Below are 23,599 nucleotides of genomic sequence, written 5' to 3'. Positions count from 1 at the left end.
TCTGATACCTGGGCTTTCATGTGCTCTCCATAACCCTTGGAGTTACCATTAGGCCGCTCTGCTTTGTTCAGAAGGGCGAACAACTACAGCAGCTTCCACTGGAGCCACGGTGTGTTGGGTATCCCTGCGAGCCTCCGTGTGATGAATTATATAAACCCTTCTCATGCTGCGGAGGGAGCTTGAGCTGTGTCGGTGTGCAATGAGTACGCCCTGTGGATTGAAAGAGAGCACTTGCACTCACTTGTGGAAGATCTTGGCTCTTTTGTCGCTTGAGAAGTTCTCCAACTGCAATGACTCCTGGGTGAGGAAGGCTACAGCCAGGTGGAAGTAGTTGTTCCACAGCTGACACAGAGACAAAATGTGTGGTGTTGAAAGAATGAAACAGCATTTAACTCATAGGTGAAAAGCAGTTTCACAACAATATCATTCAGTGTTGGCTGGAGGGCCTTATAGTTTCATTTAGTCAAAGGGTTTAGATGTGATGGGTGTGCTTGTGTGTTGGGAAGCTGTCCCAGTGGTTGGAGAGGGCGGTGATTTAGGCTACTGGGAAGTACCGCAAGTAAACAAGTAGCCATTACTGCAGTGGTGTCTCCCTACAATACGCGCCCTTTTACATGTAAATGCAAGCTGGAGGAAGGGTACAGTTTGCTCATTGCTATAAAGATGAAGCAGATCACAATTTTTATAATCACATTGTAGCCCTCTAAATCAGACTCAAATCAGTAGGGTCCCTAGATTCCCATCCCTACCATTCATGTACACAAAACAGGAGACTTCATGAGGATATAGAGTAGACACTTTTTATGAGAATACCCATAAGCAAAAAATACACGACTGTTTAGGCTACAGCAGTAAAATGGTCTGTGTAATTCTATCCAGATAAATTATCTTTACACCATCAGGCTGTAGTTTAAAGTAAAGAAAATTCAACGCTTTATTCATTCGCCATAAAGAAGTCTCCAAGTGCTGTAAGTCACACAAACAGTTAAAATAATCAATCCATAAAGGCTTTAAAAGCTCAGCAGCTTAGCTGATGACAACATTAACTTTCTCCCATATGTCAGACATTTAAAAAGCAAGCAGAAGAAAAAAAGTTGCTCTATTCTGGTGGAGCAGGTTAAAATATTCTGAAATGCACATCAAATTGCCGGCCATTACACAGTAATTGATGTTCCCACTCTACAATTTTTATGTCTACTGCCTTCAGTGATCTTTTTCTTTCTCTTTCTCTATTCAGAGGGTCCAACAATGCTGCATCCGGAACATTAAAAACAGCCTCAGTGCGAAACTGCAGTGAAGTGATGATCCAAAGCTGCTGTTAATAGGACTTAAAATGACTAAAAGAACATGCCTCTTTGGGAGGGTGAGGGCGCTGCTATCAAGGCTGTTGAAAAAAAAAAAAAAAAAAAAGGCTTCAATGGTTCAGCACTTACCTGCAGCTCAAAGTTGGTTTGATCCAGAAATTTCTTGTTCAACACTGCTGCATACTGACTAATGGCCCGCAGGAACACTCTGGAAAGATAAGAGGAAAGTGTTTGGATCTAGTCTTCTTACTGATGTGGTAAGGTTTTTTTCTACCTTAAAATAAAGGCATTTACAGTCTATAGAAAGACACCCACTGGCTTAAAGGTCACTTTCAGACGACTCTGTGCATTCCCTGCTCAATCTATTTTGCTTGTTGATCTATTAAGCCCACAAATATCCATGTTCACACCTTCACCAGTGTGCGCAACACTTGAACTCACAACAAAAGTCATGTAACAACCTGCAGAGGAAATGTATCATGTTTGAACAAAGCAGATACAGAAAATGCTACATGCAATACACCAGTGGTTTTTTAAACTGTTTGGACCCAAGGCTCACCAAATAAGAAAAAATAAGACAGGTAGGTTTCATGATACTGTCCACTGTTTTTTTCTTTTCTTTCAGTGGTAGGTCGTCTTCGCTGGTGCTTTGTTGTAATTTGCTCCGTAAATAAAGCGATCCATTGTCCAACTCACAGCTTTCGGTAACACTTTACCTGAAGGTATCTACATAAGGGTGACATGACACTGTCATAACTATGACATAACACAGTCATGAACTTGTCATAAACATTATGTACATGTCATAAACGTTTATGACTGTTGTCATTAAGGCGTCATTCGGTTTTTGTAATGACAAGTTGACATTGTTTGGGTTGTCTTGATTAACCAAACTGACATTACCAGAAGATGTCTTTGTATCAGTCATTATGTCAACTCGTCACAAACAAAAAAAGAGGTGCATTCCTTGTTAATGTCAAGTTGTTATGACAAAGACATCATCTGGTAATGTCATCCTGGTTAATGTCAAGTTGTCATTATAAGGACATCCCAAACAAATTTAATGTCAACTTGTCATGACAAAGACAACTTCTGGTAATGTCACTTTAATTAATGTCAAGTTGTCATAATCAAGACAACCCAAACAATGTCAACTTGTTATTACAAAAACTGAATGACACTTAATGACAGCAGTCCTAAACGTTTGACATGTACATAATGTTTATGACAAGTTCATGACAGTGTCATGTCATAGTTACGACAGTGTCATGTCACCCTTTTGTAGATACCTTCAAGTAAAGTGTTACCCAGCTTTCTCCTTTTAAATGACATCAGCCCTCACACTGGCTGCCAATCAGGGCTTTTGATGTGTCACACACTTATAATTCCCATGCGTGAACAGCAACCGATAGGTTCCCCGTGAAGGTTTTTTAAATTAAATTCCATTACATTTTTTATAACTTGTATAGGCCCAGCTGACTATTACAATAACAAGGTGTGGTTATCACATAAACGGCACACCATTTGAGAACCATCAATACCCAATGCAGTTTTTTAAAATATTAACAACCTGCGCACAGTTTGCTACAGAAAAAATTGCTGAGCTCACTCCTCCCGTCACATGATGTGTTCACTGCTGTAAAGAATGTCTTAACAACCAAAGGCCTTTGGTTGTTAAGGAATGAAATCAACTTGTCCTCAGCCTTTGGCAAAGGCTGAGGACAAGTTGATCTCATTCCATTTCTTTTCATCTGTGCAGTCTTGGGTTGAAAATATGACCGTAGATCAGTGTTTTTTTATAGCTTTGGTGCTTTCAATACTACTAAATTAATACTGTATAGTTAATGGAGATTGTATAGTTTAAAAACATGGAATCGATTCTTCTGACAACCTTAATGCAATGACCTCTATATTCTTGTTGTGATTACATGCTCAAATGTACACAATGTGTTTATTATAGTAACACAAGTGATAAAGCTGATGATAAATTTTAAGTTCACTTCACCGAAAATAATGACATTTAAAAAATGCAACGTTCAGTTAAAGTCCTGTGAAAGAAATAAATGTAATTTTTATTATCATGTTCATACACACGGTCTTTTATTGAGTTTTTGTTTTTGAGGGTTTCTCGTTTCATTTCATGGTCCCAGTTGCTGGGGGGATGCATCTTTAATGTGAATATTTTCTAGTTAATTTACTCCTCTGTGACAGTAGATTAAAGATCTTCTCAGTTGTGGACAAAACAAGACATCCTGGGCTTTGGGAAAACTTGACTGACATTCTTCACAATTTTCTGACATTTTCTAAATCAAACAAATCACTGATTAATCAAGAAAATAATTGACAGATTTATCAACAGTGAATATTATTGTCAGATGCAGCCCTAATCTAAATGCAGACATGTCATTATTATATAGCCATTACATTGAGCAACCAACATTTACTTCTTAATTATAAATTAAAGCAAAAAACTTGTCTATTTTCAGTTTAAATCTGTGTGACAGTCTCCTTTAAACAAAAAAACAAATTAAAAGAAATATTTTTCTTAGGCCTGGCTAGAGGTAGGCCGCAAAACTCCTTGGTTAAAGCTGGGGAAAAACGATTGACTTTTGATGAGAACCCTTGTATTTGCCAAAAGTTGAGCACATTGCACACCCATCTACTACACTAAATAAATGGCACTACTTACTGCACTGGACCTGGATGTTGGCACAAGATTTACATCATACACTTCAGAATTGCCCAATATGAACTCATTAATTGGTAGACTGAACAGTAGTTTTAAAGCTGAAGCCAGACAAGAAGAGAGTGTTTGCCCTTGTGAAAAATATGCACTCAGAGAACAGAGGTGAAACACAGGTTCAATCTTTCTCTTTGGCAGACTGAGGTACAGAAAGGGCTCGAGGCACTCCCGAAAAAAGATGCAATGAGTAGATCTTAATGAGAACACTGTCTGATGGGTTAATCCACTCTGATGTTGCAGAATTAAATGTTAATAACTTAAGTGGCATGAAGCTTTTAGAGGGGAATTATGATTGCTACTTACAGAGTCAGAGGCCCATCCGCTATTTAACTTCATTCCCTGGCGGAACCAGCCATACAACAATGTGTGTACTAATCTCGAAGAATTACCCACTGAGAAAAAAAAAAAATGCCTTATCACGAGTATAGGAGAAAGAACGTCAACACAGCATATTCAATAACCTGGCTTACTTTACCTAAAGAACACTCCAGGTTCTTATAGTTTCTCAATTTTAGTTACCACTTTAGTTGGTGTGAGTATTTTCCACACAAATCAATAAACAAACTACAACAAATGATTGCCTTAGGCAGCATATAAAGATACACTAAGGTGAAACAAGGACAATTGTAAAGCCACTTAAGTAGATTGCACCAGAGGTTTCATGAGCGGGCAATAAAGCGGCATGAAGATGTAACGCTCGTGTAACTGACACTGGCAGGTGAGCAGACATCTGCTGCACAGCCAGCTCCAAGAGATCCTTCCCTAGTTTGTCATGACCGAAGGCAAATTTACTCAAACTGGGCCTCGCTGTGGGAATTCCTCACACATCATCTCTGAATCTCTTACTTTATGTTTCAGCTGTGTGGCAGTAAGTCACCTGAGCCCACTGGAAGGTTCCAATTTCACTGGTGTAGAGACTGGGCTGGGGTTTCCCTCGCCTCCCCGTCTCACTGACCTTGAACAGGAATAGCCATCACTGTTGAGACGGCAATGCTGTGGGATCTAGGGCATTTTAAAGCTATACAATATTCATGTCCCACATTTATCTCCATTGCTGACTAAATGCTATCTGGGGCCGATGTGTGATACATATTAAGAGTCACCTTAATCATTAGTTGGAAAGGTTAACTGTCATTGAACGCCTTTGGATAAGCCATTAGAAGTGCATTTCTCTGGCTCTCTGGCCTCAGAGTGGGAGACCCCCCCCTCCCATCCCGTAAGCACTCAGACAGCCTATTACCACCATCCTGTCTGCACGAGTACAGGCTCTCCCCCTCTACACACCTCACTCAATTTTCTGCAGCTGTGAACACGTCAATATAGTTGATACGCTTAACACTAGACTAATGCTGAAATGTGTTTCCATTTTTGTTTTTGCACCTGTTGGTTAAGAAATATTACTGCTCAATATGTCATATCATTTTTAATTTTCAAAAAATAAAAATAAATAAATAAAAAAGGGGGCTTGTTTTGAATATTAAAACAGGTGACTACTGAAGAAATGCCTTGGGGATACTCAGAACAGTTACACTGGACAATCTTAAAGACTGCATTGATACGAAGGGCAAATTCTCCTTTACAAATTACTTAATTTTGCTTTTATTTTATGCTTTAATTATGCTTTTGCCTGCAGATGTTATGAGGGCTAGTTAGGCACTACAGTTCCTTTTTAATTTTGGTATTAATTGGCATTTTAGTATCGGTAACTGGTATTAACGATGTGTTTTGTTTGAAGTGCACTATTTTTATTTAACAGCAACTGTTTTTGTAGCATCACAGACTGTTATGGGACCACAGTCAGATAAAAATTGCTTTTAGCCACTGAATATCCGGTGAAAAAAAAGTACTGTGCATTGGCTCTATGAGATAAACAATAAAATGAAATAAAGAAATACAATACATTTACTTTCAGCAATCAACAAACAAAGAATCCATGTGAAAATAAGTCTGGAAGTCTGCCAGCAGCAGGAAACACAGCTTTAAAGTGCATCAGGACAGAGGAGTGAACCAATCTCCTTTGAAAAAATAAATACACAAATATACAGGTATTTTCCAATGAAAAAAAAAATCAATGAAAAATAAAAAGGATGGGCCTTATCTTTATGACCACAGGCTCAACTACTGACCTACAAAACCCAAATCTGCATTGTACCATCTCTAATCAGTACTATAATGCTCAGACATGGAAATGAATCATCAGTAATCAAAGGCGAGGGTTGTGGTTTTAACTCAACTTAAAGAACCATTTCACTGCTGGAAAGATGGTCCTCCCATGAAACTGGGGCTCCCTATGCAGTAGAGAGACACAAATACTTTTTAAATGGTGCTACATGACAACAGAAAACTGAGTAAAGGGCTGTGGCATTTGCTTACGTGGTAGAAATCCTACAACTACCAGAATGCACTGCACCAGACTGGAAGTAATAAATGCTCCCGCTGGTGACGACAGGTGCATTCTGAATCGTATACTTTTTCTTTTTACTTTTAGTAGGTACCGCAGCTGCCCTCAAAAAGTCTGTACTGTTGCACGCAGTATGCATACAGTCAGGACATGGTACCTCCTCATGACGCTACGCCCTCAACTTTGACCTTATGCTTTTGTATCTGTTACTTTGGAGATAAAACGAACACCACTTACGGAGTACGGATACCAGAGAGCATCCTGGTATTTTTGGTGTACTGCATTTGACATACTATTCTGACATACTAAATCTTCTTTTGGCATACTACACAGTATGCACAGCTAATGTGAACTTGTCTGTTTTGACACAAGAAACAACATGGCAGCCAGCTGGTAACAAACAGTCTGGTATTATAGTTAAACGGTGAGTTAAAATATGTTTCTTAGGCAAGAAATAGGCAATGTAGTAACAGAACCTTTGTTCATATTTGATTAGCACTGCCTAATGTTACAGTTTTAACTTCCTCTTCTCAAATTCTCATATTACAGCCAAACAGTGCACTAAATTATGTTTCTGAAGACATTTTAGTCAAGAGATAAACAATACAATAACAGAATCTTGTTTGTATTTGATCAGTGATGCCTAGTTTTACAGTTTGAGGGCAAGGCGGATCCCTCTCTTGATGTGCTTTTATACTCTTTGTGACCATGGTGACGGGATTACGAAAATGTGTAAGTACAATCTGTAGTTCAAGCATCAGCCCTAGAGCCAGCACAAAACATGTCTCCTGGATGCTTTCAGCTGGGAGATGCGCAGGGAGATTTGGGCGCTGGCAAGATGGAGGGAAGTTTACCTCAGTTCATTCACACATACGACACACATTGTTATGATACAAAGCAGGCTGAAAATCTGCAAAGTATCCCTTTATATTGTTGACATTAACCAACGCTAGTTCACAGCTGATGGGTGAGACAGGCCCAACTGAACTCATTTATAATCACCAATAGCTCTACAAGTCTACAGACATTATCAAGGTAGCACACATTTCCCACTGCTGGGTCACACAGTGAGGAAAAGAGCAAGATCAATACTCTTCACAGCTTCTGGCTAAATATGACTCAACAGGCAAAATGCAGCTGTAATCAACCATTTCTGCTTGATCTCTCTTTCCAGTAGCAGCACTCCTTCACGGTTCCACTACAATTGGTTGACAATGCTGGCGGATCTCCTGTTCTCTCGACATGACTGATCTGCGGTAACCTGAAATACTTTTCCATGAACATGTTTTATAACTTCCTCTCTCTCGTGTTGCAGTTCACATGACAATGTAAACTCTATTACCTAAAAGCCTATTTGAAGCCAGCAGTCTGCACGAGCTCAGACATATAATGGGCTTTAACGAACAGACAGGACAGTTCCTCTGTGAGCACATCCTGCCATTAATTAAAGTGAAAAACTTAATGAGGCGGATGAAAATAGAATATACTCTCCCTCACAGTGGGCTCTGACTAAGACACTCTAAAAAGGCCATTTCAAACAAGATTAAAGGCATTCAGAGATAATTTCTTGAACTTTGGAATACATCTTGTTAATGTGAGGCTAAAAAAGTATGAAATTTTAAAAATGTGGTCCTTAAATAAATGTGATATACTAACAAAAGCTCCACTCTGTCTGTATTTGAGTTAGTCCAAGAGGAATTATTCATAAAAAGATGTAATTACCGTGCAGTCTGTAATTAATTGCCATATTGATTTCAGGGAATCTTCTTTGCACAGACACAGCGATATGAGTGTGAATCAGGACTGTCTGCATAACTGCATAACAGTCTGTGGTACCACTGCTCTTTAGAGCTTGCATTATTAACAAAGCCAAATGCCAAAGGGAAGATGCTTGGCTGCCTTGCAACATCTGTGACGGCCGGTCATTATGCTGCAGAGGGAGAATAAGATGCAGATGCAGAGGGAGAGACAAAGACAAACCAGTTCCTTATTACTCCATTACAACTACAAGCAAAATGCTAATGACTGGGAAATTTAAGCTGCTACTGTAAATGTAATCAAAGACTTATCCAGCGGATTTAGTGTTTGCTTTACGCCTTCAGCTAAGAGATTAAGCATTTCTGTGGACACCCTAGGAATGTGTGATTCCTAAAAACAGCCTGCCCTCTTACTGCTTTCTGTTTTTTTTTCTTCATCTAAAGTTCAGCAGGGAAATCAAGGTAGCTCTAATCATCTCCAAAAATCACAGGCTTCCCTATTTTCTGCTTAAGGAGACAAAAACGCAGCTCGGAGATCCTTTAACTTTTTAATTAGGCAGCGCAAAAGCAGCGTAGAGCTTCCTACACATTAGAGTCATTCTGATACTGTATACATATGGCATCATTATGATAAATATGCTCCATCAAACTGTCAGTGTCAGAAAAATCGCCCCATTACTGCTGATTGATGGCTGTGCTGTACATTTACATTTCAGCACAGACAACAGAGAATTTACTTTTCATACTCGGGTTGCTTGTTAATTTTCTTTAAAATCAGCTAACTTCCTGCAGCCTTGGCGCACAGACTTGAGCTCTGACAGATGATGCACACCGCAGACACCTAGCATATATTCTAATGGAAGTTATCAGCAGATCATACTTGCTAATTGAGTTCAGAGAGCATCCCTGATAATGATCACGATCTATTTGCATACTGTTGCTGTAATAGCTGGCGTATCTGCCTGTGCTCAAAGATAAGGCAAGGTCAAAAACCTTTATTATCAGACCCGTTTATTAAATTAGATTACCTTTATTTCAGACCCCTGATCTAATATTAGATCAATTTATCCGTCAACATATTTTCAACCCAATTCTATCAGACTCTTGATAAAGTTTATCATGGCTTTTCAGATAAACTAGGCTGTGAGAATTTATACTGAGCAGCATACCCAAGGGAAGCTCTAATGACACAAAAATATCACTGGGGTGAGGCAGCACTGCTCTCATCTCTTAGACCTTTCTATTCCTCACTTCACTTTAACATTTAAACCACTTTCACCAATAAAGAGCTCTTAAATCTAACTGAGATGGTGCTGCCAAAATACAAGCCTTGCACCAGATACAGAATTGGTCCAATGTCTTACTGCTGAAATCCTTTAAATACTCACTAGGATAATTTTCAACCTATTTCCCCATGTTTTTGTGTCTAAGGGACTCAGTGAAATTTTTAAAACCTGTCCAGTGTTGAGTGAGAGTGCTGCAGCCAGCAGTGGTGAAACATGGCTTGGATGGAACCACTCAGGGCACGTGCTTAGCCTTAAAATTTACATCCACTTATAGTGTTTGTTTTTGCCACTAACAAGCTCAGATTGTTATTTTAAGTGTCTGACAATATTATGGAAAGGATCCCTACAGAGACAGACCTTTTTGTTAAAGAGTAAGATTCTTTAAACCAGAAAAAGCCCTGAAATTGCTATAACCAAACCCACCAGACTCCATTTAAATAAACATTGATTTTAGTGTGTGTAAGGGGTCGTACATGTGTCGTGTTTTTTGCGCTCTCAAATTAATTGTTTTCAATGTAGATGCATAGCAGCCACGCCAAACCCCTATTTTTCAGGGCGCGACGGCTGCACCCCGAGATAAACGGAGAGCAGCGGCACGCACCGCATTTCATGTGACGACCACCAACCGATCACAGCCAACAAATATCATTCCCTTCCTCTGGAAATATCAGTCTGTGATAAACATAGAAAAGTTGGTCATTTTGGTGCAGGGCTGGCAGAGCTTTCCATCTGTTCTACGGACGATGTGCCCACACACAACAGACCTAAACACAAACAGCGCCTAGAAGAAGATCAGATCTGCATTCAGGATTTCAGGTTAATAGGCTATATAATGCTTGTTAAGGTTGCTTGGTCAACCTGCCACCTTACTCCTGAAAGCTGGCTCAAAAGAAGTGCCCAGCACCGGTCCTTGTGTTTTCCAGGCGGTTTAAGACGTGGCATGTGTACAGCCCCTAAAGCCAGCGTATTTTCACATCTTACGAGGTGAATAAGGGTTTATTTTGGAACAGTAGAAAGAAGTACCTAAACACCTAACTTTTATTTTGTCTCCGTCCACTTTGAATGAAATGTGTTTTTATGACGATGACATTACTGTTTATTTACATGAGTCTGTGGCTTTGGTTATAGTGATTTCAGGGCTGTTTCTGGCTAAACAAAAACAAACTTACTCTTTAACAAAAAGGTTTTTCTCTGAAGGGATCCTTTCTATACAGTTTTTGAAACTTATAACAATCTGAACCTGTCAGTGGCAAAAACAAGCACTTTTAGTGGATGTAAATTGACGATGTATACGTGAGTACTACTAATACTACTACTGGTGACAAATTTGGGGTTATTTTAATGTGATACTATTCTTATCATAAGTAGTATACAGTATGTATAGCACTATTTTAAGCAAGATTATATACAAATATTGGGCGCCGATTACCTCACCTGGTAGAGCAGACGCCCCATGTACAAAGGCTGTGTCCTTGCTGCAGCAGCTGTGGGTTCAATTCCAACCCCCCACCCCCGCCCCTTTCATGCTATATCTGTCCTATTAAATAAAGCCAAAAGGCCCCTAAATATATCTTAAAAGAATAATATTTATATATTAGGTTCATACAGTCAGTGAATGAATATCAACTTAATTTCTCTTGGAAGTCACTGAGATGACCATAATACACTCAGAGGACTTTTGCTGCATTTGTCTGTAGAAAACTGAACTGATGAGCAAGGCCATGTAAAAGATAATGTTAGATATGTGTGTTTGTGGGACACACACAGTGTGTATGTGGGGCTGTATAAAATGACAGTGGAAAAGACATGAATTCTGACTGACCCCACACGCCAGTGAGGGCCCCATCTGTCATGCGAATGCTGTGAAAAAAAGCCGCAATCCCTTTGACTTGGCAGCACCAGGCAGTGCGATGCCAGCGTCAGAGCTGAAGAGTGCTAGCTTCCGCCAGCCTATAAATACAGAGATCAGAGATGTAACAATGACAGAAAAAGGCTGCTTTTCATCCAGGCCAAAAGTTTGTGAAGAGGTGAACGGATTACTAATGAGGCAACACAGGCTGATTCAGACACAGCTCCAAATACTAGTGAGCAGGAAAACTCCCACTTTCTGCACTGGAGTCAGAGTGTTGGCGAAGTTCATGTTGAGCAACGGATGAGATAATGAAGCATTTTCAAAGTTATCAGATGAATCACGAAGCAATTAAAACCGATTCTAACGGTCTAAACCTTTAACAGTTTGTCTTTTTTCACAATTTCTTTTGAATACAAGTGACGTGTCTGCAGAAAACTAGAGAGTGAAAAATAAAAGCAGTTATGGTTTTTTTACACATTTAGAGGAAAATGTTCACACTGACAATCTTTTGATACAAATATAGCCTTGTTTCATCCTTTGAAACTGTTTACCTGGTTTCATACCCTCGACAGCATTCACAACCAGCATATTACAGGTTATTATATATTTAGTCGTAGTATATTAGCGGACTGACATTCATACTTTGGGTGCCCTTTTTATGTTGTGCATCAATGCTGATTTGAATGCCAAATTAAATAAGCATCAGATATGCATTCATAAAATGGGGCCGTTTGGTCCGATACACTGTTGATCTAAAGACAGAAGTAATTGGGTTATCAAAGTCAAAGGAGCATTCAGCCAGTGTTTCAGCAAACATGTCAGCATCTGCCTCAGTGTAGTAAGTGATCCTTATTTAAAACCCAGCAGACAAAAAAGTATTTTTGCTTGTATGTCAGCAAAAAAGAAAATAAAGTCAGTCATCTAAAAACAGGGGTGAAAAAGTCAAGTACGGTGCAAATTCAAGGTACTTAATTTTCATTTTATACTCCTTTATACTTCTACTACTCTATATTTAACAGGGAAGTCACTTGTCATCAATAGTTCCTAGCTACTTTGCAGATTAAGAATTCACTGCACACACACACATAACAAATAATCATCTTATTAATCGTGATGCATTGTTCTGAATCAAATCTAAAAAGGGAAATTAACCGATCCTGCCCCCCTTAGTTGGTAGGTCGAGTAAGCTTGACAAAAAGAAATATGACAACACTGGTTCTGTTTAACTGGGTGCTGCTTTAAGAAGTTGACAGCAAAGACTACAGTATGCGATGGAAGGATATATTCACAACGTTAAGGCAGAACTGTGAATTTAGGCTACGTCATTCCCGTCTCGCGAAAAAAAAGGGGAAGCCATACTCTTTGTGTAGGAGACAGAGGGTAACAGAACTATCAGGTATGTGTCTTCCTTCTGGGGATCCGAAATGTACTGTACAAATGTATTACTGACCACAAACCATGTTGCTGTCCCAAGGTTTGTCTCTCTTTACTGTATGGAGATACTTCGAGGTGAAACATAGCCTTACAGAGATGCCATAAAAGAAAGAACATTAGTCTTGATCTGGCTAGATTGGACAGCTAAAACGTGGGCAGGCTTAGAGTTTAGAACAGTTTGGACACAGATCTCCCTACCTGTTAGATCAGGAGGAGGATGATAAAGTGATGAATGAATAAGACTTTCACCACATTATTTTGGAAATGAAAACAAAGGTTTTGCCCCCTGATATCCAAACACAAATCTCTTCCTATCTCTCTCCATGTTGGGTCTGTTAGCTACTAATACCCACAAACCGTGAAGTGCAGTTTTATATGACCGGTGTGGCTAACTAGCTGCCCCAAGGCTTATTTGATTGGATGTTTCTTTTGTAAATGCCCCACAGTACAGGATGAGTCATCAAACAGGAAAAGAAGAGGGATTTTGAGTTAAAAATACTCTTACCTTTACAGTGATAGAGATTTTTTGACATAAATTTGGCATATAAAAACAGACAAATGATCGATTAACACAGGGACACAGGATTAAAATGGGGGAAAAGTATTTTTCATTTCATGGGGACTTTAACTCCTCTTGATGTAGCTAGTTAGCTAGCATTTTGCTAACCTTAGTCAACTAAAGATGTGATAATAAAGAATGTAATGTGACTGTGGACATTGTGACATTCCCTGTGACATGTCACGTCTCTCAACCATCTTTAACATTTTGTTCTCTTGTCAACATAGATGAGCCTTGCACATAGCATACCTAAGTACAACAGGAAAGGGGAAAGCTGACAGAGGTTCTGCCAGGTACAAAGCTTGGGGGGCAGAGTGAAAAAGACTGGACTTAAGAAGTCTAATTCTGTAAAATCAGTTCTTTGATCTTGGTACAATTTGCCTCTAACACTTGTATGTAAGTAAGTAAGTAAGTACAGTGGCAGTCAATGACCTGAATACTTCCACTCAGGGATCCAGTGTGGTCAGTCCAGTTGACAGATAGTTTTCCGACACAGTAAGCCACCCTGCTGCTTCTTGATAATGACTTTGATAAAACCATGTTGAGAAAAATCACATCAGATGTTATCTCACCTCGGGGGGCACTATTTAAAGGCCAGCTGACACGATACCATCACAGCCACTCAAGAGCACTGCATTTCATGGGCAAAACAATATTACTTGCCTGGACAAGAGCTTCTCCTCAAGCAGATACACACAGAGTGACAGACACGAACACAGATTCCAAGTAGTGTGCTCCAAGTAGTCTGCAAAGGGGGTGTGTTTGGCATTCACATCAATGCTCGTTGAGCACGTATGGGGATGGAAGATTAACATAAGACGTTTAACCTACACTGGCATGTTGGCAAACAAATACCCAGACATACAGCAGCAGCTGGTGATGCAGTGCAGTATGCAGCGATATAAGTCACAAAGCATGTTTCATGACTCTCCCACAGTCCCTCAGTAAAGCTATGTGTTAATCTCATTGTTGCAGAATTACCACTCAAATCACACAAGAGAGAGAGAGAGCGAGTGGACAACTGTCATCACATTAACAAAGCAACATAGCAGGAAAGCCATGTAAAGGTCAAGCTGTTCTTTGCAGCTCACAATGCCAAAAAGCTGGGGCTTGAGAAGCCCTGGCATTGTGCACTGAAGTGAGTACGCATAGACTGTTGAAAAGGCTTATCGTCAATTATCTATGTAGCTACATTTAATCATTTTTACTGGAAATTCATAATTAAACTTCATAAATGTAAACTAAGCCATCAGTTTATGTTTATACCAAGCTGAACTGCAGTCTAATACACAAGTCCTGCAAATCCTACATGTAATAAGTTTAAAATGCTAGTGTTTTCAGGAGGCTAACATAACACTAACACTAATATAAACTTTGTATAATTGTACCCTTACATTTAGGGCTGCCCCCTTAATCGTCCAACAAATGTTAGTCGACCAGAAAGGTTATCAGTTGGCAAGATTTCATTAGTCTCTTAGTCGCAGAAAAAAACAAAACAAAACAGGAAAAAAAAAAAAAAAAAGTGAAACTCTATTAGGAGCTGCGCCTTGTCAAAATAAATCAAAACCTATATGACTGGACCATGTGGGAATTTAATTTGAAAGGACACACACAAGAAGAGGCCACGCTCAGCAGTCAGACAGGAGTCACGTTACAAACCAATCACAGCCGACAGATATTTTTCCCTTCTTCTGGACATATTCAGTCTGATAAATATGGAAAAGTTGATCATGTTAGTGCTGGGCTACCCAGAGATTTACATCTGTCCCACGGACAATAGGCCTACACACTTATAAACAGCACTTGGAAGAAGATCAGCTCAGGATTTCAGGTAAATAGGCTGTACGATGCTTATTAAGGTTGCTTAGGAACCTCAGATGCAACCCGGCACTGTGCTCTTGAAAGCTGGAATAAAAAGGGCACAAAAGTAGCGCCCAGTGCCCGGCTTTTCAGACGCAGCTTCTGTACGGCCCCTAATTTCCAGGGCGGGTACCTGCGGTTATTCCACAGGCTAGTTAATAACATGTCAGGCAGGAAATCCAAAGTGTGGGATCATTTTGAGAAGGTGAAGGACGAACCCAAGGTGATATGTAAACTCATCTTCATTGGTTGACTACAAACATGACGTATCATCTGAAACATGGAAGTAGCTACATGCCCATTAGCCCACAGCGTCATTAACAGGCGGCTCGCTCAGTGTGTGACGTGCACTTGTAGATAAAATATAGGCCTATATTAATGAAAGTTCATTAGTATGGTTTTGTATTTCTCTGTAATGTAGCACAGTGTTAACAATGTTACTGATACTATTCTTTCTCACACCTTCAACTCAAACCATTGTGTTGCCCCGCCCAAAATATATACTTGTTAAGTTAAGTGATAAGTGTTATCATAGTGCCAGTAAGGGGTCAAGTTATTACAAATTGGGTTTTATTACATTTTAAATCAGGTTAAGTGCCCGATTTAAGGCACAAAGGAAGTGCATCAACCATTGCGCAACTATATCAGGAAGAGGCTAGCACTTTGTTTTATCTGGTCGCTATTGGCAGCTATCCCCAGGTACCAAGGAGTATCAGTCTAAGTTCTTGCAGTTACTATGCCCAGTAGTGGAAATGAAAGATGATGGAACAACTGCAGCAACTGTGGAGAACAAAATGCAGTGTGTCCTGTGTTGTGGTAGTTGCTCAGTGAGGAAAACGTAAAGCGATGTGGTCGTCTTTGCAACAGCGGTGCCAACAACAATATCACTTGGAAATGCTATGGGGGTAAAAGTTGTCTGTTTCCACTTTAAAAGGAGAGTATGTCAAGTCAGATACCCACAAGTCCACAGGCACTGTTTTTTTTATCTTGGAGGGTGGTGGGTTGTTCAGGGGCAAGCAGGATCACAACATCATTGGCAGTCTTTTCACTCTCTGTGAGTCCTCCTTCCTTCCTGCCTTCCAGAGCTGCCCTCCAGGTCCTGGATTAGTCATGGAGAGAACTCCAAACGGCAGCCATCCAGCTTCAGAAACCCTCTCCTAATGAGTCTGTGAGGGACTGATGGCATGGGTTATCGAGTTAAAGAGCTGCTTCTTCAGCTCATCTGGGCTTTCATCTTTTCATCTGCCACGCTGGGCTCTCTGAGAACTCCCCATTCATCTCCCAATCTACCATTCTTACACATAATTAACAGCTCCGCAAGAAACTTTTGGTGTCATTTGGGGAAATGAACTGATTTCAAGAAGGTCATCTGATGTTAACTCACATCTAATATTAAGAGTTTGATTACGTGTCCTAATAAGCCTGTAAGGCATGAAAAAGACATGTTATGTATTCTTTTGCATGTTGATCAAAGATGAAAATAATAAAAACAGCTGCTGGGTTTATCTTTGTATTTTGTCTGGATAACACAGTGAATTCTAACTTTTAAAACTTGATTCTTAAGCTTTAAAATGTCTATTCAGCCATGATTATCAAACAACATTTACTTGATGTGTTAAGTGTCCTTTTGTTAGAGTAATACGAGCGGTTAAAGTGTTGAGCTTTTATACCGGGGGAATTAAAGACTCAACACTTTATCAATTTGTTAAATAACTAATTACAGCTGATCATCAACATCATTTTTACTCAGTCAGTTAATTAAGTCTTTTGGTGCCTGCGACATCAACAGCTGTTCAAATGCTTCGCCTTATGACTGGAAGGAAAAAAGAGAACATTGCCAATGAACATTGTTCAGATTGATGATGATGACAGCACTTAGTATGCAGTGATTCAGCATATCTCGGGGTGTGAGGTTGAAGTGTGCGAAGCTCTTGAAAAGTTTACTAGGCAAATCTGTAAGGGAGCACATTAAGCTGACTGTACAAAGCAGCCAGCAGCTGTTGTCTGGTAAAAAATGTGATGCGAGGTTTTTCATCCCTGGGAGAAAACCGACAGTAACTATAGTGCTTGAGTAAATGCCAGCTTGTGCTAATTCAGTAAGCGCTCTTTAACAAAAATCAAGGTTTACCTACGGGGCACTTGTACCTCTAAAAAGGCAAGAATAAATTCACACTGAATGTCATATCTGCTTTCCTGTAGCTTCTGCGATATTGTCACGTTACAGGAGGAGCTTTAATTGTTTGATACTTACATTAAGTACTTAATTTTAACAAGGGACATTTCAAGTGAAATCCTCGTATGGTATTTTTCTGTGAATTTACATCAAAGATGGCTAAAATGCTTTCAAATGTGAACACAATCTAGGTCTCTTGCGTAACACCAGACAAGCCAAAAACAACAAGTGGGACCTCAAGGTCAGGATCCTCAGAGCCTGACACGCATCAGCTTCACACGTCTGTAGAAAGAAAATACTGTGCAATTTTGTGTGCTTTGACCTTGGTGACATAACTTGTTCCCTGTCACTTTGGAGAACGAGTGTGAGTCTATCTCTCCAGCCGGTTAGCTGTCACTATTAAGCCGTGGCCAGTTGGCACAGGCGGAAATGGAAGTCAATGGCTAACCAGCCTGATGCTGCTGTCCCCGGGGCAATTAGAGCCCATAAATCAGTTTACAACCTGGAGGAAGTAAGAGGCGATGGGTGGAGAAGAAGGAGTGGGAGGAAACGACTTCTGCTACTGCTGATGCCCATCTCATTAGTGGTGCTATCATAATGTGTGGACATGAAAGAACCGTCTGCTGGTGCTGTGGGTGGCTATCTGTGTGCTGAATGTGGCATTTGTGGTTTGCCCAGAAACAGGACACTCTGAGGAAGGACCAAGGGATATTCAAATACGCTTCATGAGGCTTTCAAATACATTTAAAAAAGTTCTTAAAAGTGACAACTGTGTTTGATGCTGTAAGAAATGTATGTTCTAAAGCACTTGACAAAAACAGCAACAAGCAGTTATAATAAAGGTCTACAAACCGAGATATTTATATATTCACAATGGATCAAATGACTACATCTCTTATAGTGGTGAACCTACAGAGAAAATCATATCTTTAATTATCCTTAGCTGTGGAGGTTTTAACATCTTTTAGCTAACTGTCCTGGATTTACGGCACAGCCACTGCATGGTTCAGTCTCTCTGCTCTGATTAATCCTTTTTCCAGCAGCAGCAGCAGCAGGCAGCTGTTTTCAGCCAACAAGCTCTGATAAACCCACTCCACACTACCTGCACAGCACTAATGGGACAGACAGAGTTAACAGGTAGCTGTTGATTACAGTTGAACATCTAAATCTAAAGAGCCAGGAGTGGGTCGCACAACTTAATAAGCCTAGTCCTAACTTGTAAGTTGACTTTTGTAAAGACCAGCCTTTAAAACAGACTTAATGTCGGTTGCACTAACCAAACGAAAGTCTAGTCTTAACTACAATAAGTCTTAGCGATGCAGATTCATTTGAATGCCCACACAACTATGGCTATTACTCAGCCACGCATGCATTGCTAGGACACATTATTAACAGTCTCCCGCTGTCTTAAATTGCGTCAACTGCGAAGCATTATAGAAAAGAAAGAAATTTCACAGACGTTGAGATACGAGCATTAATGGAGCTGTACAGGAGAGGCGTATCTGTGTTTGACTGTCAGCAGCTGACAGGTGGAGCTCCACAGGTAATGTAAAAGGCAAGAAAAAGTGTACAAACCTGGACGTAACTTACAACTCATGGACAGACAGTGTGTTGTCAGCAGCGGTGTTAAAGAGTAAGTACCACACAAGCATGTGAATGGACCAAAGTGACATTTGCAGGTAAGTTTATATGCTGCTGCTTCGTGTGCTGTTGCTAAGCAGCTAGCAAGCTCGCTTGATAACTGGCATTAGCAGTGCACTTTTCACCAGTGAGAGTTTGTTTGGTCAGTTTGTCAACAAGGTGAGGGCCAAGACGTTCGTAAGTTAGCTAGATGAAAAAGAGACTTTGGTGGGAAAGCTAATGTTGCTGTTCCACTGTGCTGTGTCACTCTAGACTCACAAGTCAATCTTTATACGCTTTGCTTAACTAAAGACTGATGACTTTCTCCCTGATTTTGTGTTTAGATGGGCGGATACAATTTCAGAGTTTAAAAAAACTCCCTACGTTGAAGAACCAATAGTAAATCCGCAGGGTGGTCCTTTGGTGGCTCGCTGAACTCCTGTGCTTGTAAACACAGTCCGACTAGAAACACGTGTAGTGGTACAAAATGGCTCAAGTCACTGTAAGTCCTTCATTTCCACAATCTTGTGGACTGAGCACACATTTGATAAAACGGAGTTAAATCTCTCGGCATCCATTTTCAAGCTCTCTGTGTGTTTGTTTCCTTGCGGACGAGAAAAGGGGGAGCGCACATTTCCGGGAGGGCGTGTCCTTTTCAAAAATGTAAGAGGTGTTGCTTTGTTGCCAGCCGTTTTCGCCGGTGTGTTAAACACACTTTAGAAAGGAGTGTCCCCAGACTATCAGAAGCCGGAGATCTCTGATTGTCTGGTGGCGAGACTAGTGCCACTTGTCTTGTGTATCAAAGCCATTTCTACCACATTTTCGGTATGGTACCTTTGGAACCAACAGTAACCCTTCAGACATGGTACGTAGACCCTAGTGTTTCCACTGCAAACAGTGCTCTTAAATGTGGGCGGGGTTGTTGTCACTCACTGCTCCGTCCAGCACTCACTGTATTTCCTCATTACCGTTGAAACAGATGGAAGTCTGCACCTGGTTTATCGTCGACAGAACGAGGCTGCACGCTGACATTTTCAGAACAAAGTAAAACAGGCTGCAGTGAGAGTCTCTCTCCATTGGATAAATAGTGGGTTTGTGCACTTAGTCCTTCTCAGGCAAGCTCAGGGTTTAAGTGTTGCTGGAGCCCACAGGAACAACGCTCTGTGATGCTTTTTTTTTGTCTCCAAGTGAGGATTAGAATATATGCAGTTCATATAATCTGGTCAAAAATAATAAATATGAGCACTTGAAGATCCACTCATTACTAAAAGTGTATGTCATATAAAAACTAAAGTGATGGTCAAAGTTGTCACAGTGAAATTTAAGGTGTTGACTGATGAATGTCATCACCTCATGCACTGAGTGACATTACAATTACAATGTTCTACCTTCAAAGTCACCAGCAGTCGGCCCAGTGAATTAAGTTATTTTTTCTCAGACTCCAGCTGCTGCAAGAGCCAGCAAAACATCCTTTCATTTCATAGTTACAGAAAATGGACAATTGACAGAAAGATTCCACTGGTACCATCCACAACTTTTCAAAAGCATACTGAACTGTACTGTAATGTACTGCTCGGTGGAAACGGGGCTTACCAGGCTATATAGAAACAGCAAAGATTCTGACTTAACGCCTGCTCCTGATTAGGCAAGATTCACACCCAGTCTTAGTGAAAAAAGAAGACCGAAGCCTAGATGGTGCAACCAGAGCAACTATTAGGGCGGATTTAGAATGCCAGGTTACCACTGACTCGGGCTAAGAACAGGCATAAGCCCTGTCTGTGCAGCCAGCCCTGAATATTTTTCTCAGAACAAGGCTAAAATGACAAATATTTGACTTCTATTGAATTCTAATGCTGCTCCATGTCGACTGGAAGTATACATAGGCCAAATCCAATAATAGCTATATAAGCAAAACCAGTTTTATGAGGCAATAATGGCCAAAAATGGAAATTAACACAGCTTTAAAAATATATGAGCTTAAGGTTTGAAGGGGTGGTCTTGGTTTAATGCTACAACCTCTGAGACGTGAAGCTTTCAAGTTAAATCAGTCTCCTGTGCTCTGGCAATCAAAGAGCGTGACACACACCCACAGCTTCTCTGCCCTTAGATAGTTTATGCACAACATTTATGGCTATCTCATGGGATGAATCAACGTGTCACCTTGGGTTCTTCCAGAGAGGTGCGGGAAACTACTGATCAAACACACTCTGACAGATGACGAAAAGCAGAAGAGTTTTGCTAATTGGTCGCAAAGCTGACACCTGCAGCATTCAAACAGGCTGAAGTATAAAGACTGTGAGATGAGTCAGACTTTGACAGGCTTATTTTTCATTGAGTTCAACAATGCTTTAACTCCAGCGAGTGGCTGAATGCACTGACTAGAATGCAGAATTAATCTACTGACTGTCACAAACAAGTGCAAGTAGACAACAGGTTTGACTGAGGAGGATTCTTCTGGGGTATGAGAAATGACACATTGGCCTCTAGTCTGTGAGTCAAAAATAATACATTTCATACACTACAAGCAGGATCTGAGAAGGAACTGTTGGGAGTGTGTGTGTGTGTGTGTGTGTGTGTGTGTGTACTAGGGAGGGTCAGAACAGCATGTTTTTACTCCAACTCCGCAGCTCTGTCTACAGCAGAACAGATGTGATTTGCACACCTGCAGGGCACAGGGGAGCATCATCACCAGTGTCTTTGCATTGTGACCCAGGTGGCTGATGATGTTTTTAGGGGTGGCGGTGTGAAATCCAAAAGGAATCTGGCTTGTAGCAATCAAATGGACTGATGAAAGCAATAGAACAGAAATTGAGTAGCAATGAAATCTCGATTCAAATATCCTAGCTGGTGATGATGTTAGAATGGTTTTGGAAGGAGTGGGCAGAGAGTCAAATAGCTCACAGTCGACTCGCGGCACCCTCTGTAAGCCCTGCACCTGCCACAAATGGCCACTTTGAAGCCGCGCTCCAACAGATACAAGTCCAGGTACTGTGATGTAAAAGCCTTGTTATATAAAATTCGGTATTCCTCATTCTGTTCTGTCTGAGGCATGTTCCATTCAAAGGGAACTCAACTGATTTTTCACATCAGAGTCTGTTTGGTGTTGGGGACTGTGTATTTAAAAAAAACTGTACAAAGCTTTTCTGGTTCCAGAGGGAGCTGTGTGAAATCTGATGTTGCCTCAAGTGATGCGACTTAAGTCAGTGTCTGCTGGGGCTTAAGTGTGAAAATGAAAAAATCTGGGGGTGTCGAGTTAGAAAGAAGTGACGTTACCAGACCTCCATTACTGCTTAAGGCTCAAGGCTACATTAGCTACTACTGCACAACACACTTGTGCTAGGCAAACTACTAAACAGTCAGATCAGCTTGTCCTCACCCTGTGTGTTTGTCAGTACCCAATCCGATGGTCGGGCAGGACGATAACAAACACATGATGGAATTACAATCATCACACAACACAAAATACTAGAATTTATGAACAATTTTAACCACTGACGACAACGACAACAACAACAACACTTAATAGCTGACAGCATCAGGTCATTAATAAAAAAAAAAGAAAAAAAGATCAGATCATTTATCCGTCTTTCTCTGTCTTTTCCATCTCTCTCTTGCAAGCGGATGAACCAAAGCGCCATGTTCTGTCTATAGCCCTTTTTATCCCATGATAGGGCCACGTCAAAGTCCCTTTATTACACCAGCTTTTCTACACAGAACCAAGCAATGCAGGCACGAAGCCATCCCAGTGTGTGACTTTAGACAGCATGCTGGCGTTCCTGAGGCAAAAGAAGCACGATGGGCGTGACATGTAACACGACAGCATCAGCCTCTAGTATGATATATATAATTTGCGTCGGGCAGTGCTGTCTAATCAGTAACAATGGAATAACATGGCAATACAATCATTTACCATCCCTGTTATATGACAGCTGGTCTCATCCTTTGCTCGGAGGGTAAAGAGCTCCTAAAGCTCACTGTCGTTCAAACTTGCAGACAATTTCGGACGCTGTTCTTCTTTTTTGAGTTGCCTGCTAACTGCTGCAGCTGCGCTATAAATCTCCCAGTCGTGGGTCACACACATACTGTAACTCATTGTCAAAACATCACACCCATCCCCTCCTACCGGTTGTCCCTTTCACACAGACGTTGATTTGGCACTGTTACTACCTCTGTTGCCAGCTTAAAAACGAGACAACTTTGTCCCCCCATTTTGCGATTGTCCCTTTCATACAGAACAGCAAGCCAGAATAATGCCGCAACATTCATGACTTGAAAAAGCAATATAAACGCGGCGAATCTCTTCTCCACTCCATTCAATACCAGGGACAGCACCATGCTCTCGGTTGGCCGGAGTGTGTGTGTGTGCATGCGCATGTTAGTGACGCAAGTGTCGCTTATATGCAGGGGATGCCGATGTGAAAGTATAAAGGGGCAAATTGTATTTTATATTAATTTAATACTACTGCTTATAATGATTATACTAATAATGATAATCTAATACATGTGCCAAACATCATCTTGACATTGGCAAAGGTATCGGCTACTGCTGATTGCTGTAACCACCGCTGATCCCTAAAGTCATCATCTATCGGCACAACCGTGCAATGGTT

At 40.6% G+C, this 23,599-nt stretch overlaps 1 protein-coding gene across 3 annotated transcripts in view; it reads right to left on the bottom strand.

Annotated features, from left to right (window-relative positions):
- dock1 (dedicator of cytokinesis 1) overlaps positions 1–23,599 on the bottom strand; it is a 273,627-nt gene that overhangs the window by 65,421 nt on the left and 184,607 nt on the right. For all 3 annotated transcript variants that reach the window (XM_033610905.2, XM_033610904.2, XM_078163716.1), the window contains exons 30-31: positions 1,434–1,512; positions 242–342 (exon numbers count right to left, since the gene is read on the bottom strand). In XM_033610905.2, the coding sequence (XP_033466796.2) occupies positions 242–342; positions 1,434–1,512 (180 nt within the window). The remainder of the gene's footprint in view (positions 1–241; positions 343–1,433; positions 1,513–23,599) is intronic.

This window comes from Epinephelus lanceolatus, chromosome 21 (genome assembly GCF_041903045.1).
Source record: "Epinephelus lanceolatus isolate andai-2023 chromosome 21, ASM4190304v1, whole genome shotgun sequence".
Taxonomy (NCBI): Eukaryota; Metazoa; Chordata; class Actinopteri; order Perciformes; family Serranidae; genus Epinephelus; species Epinephelus lanceolatus.
Note: the sequence above shows the minus strand (reverse complement) of the source record. Positions and strands in the feature narration are given on the sequence as shown.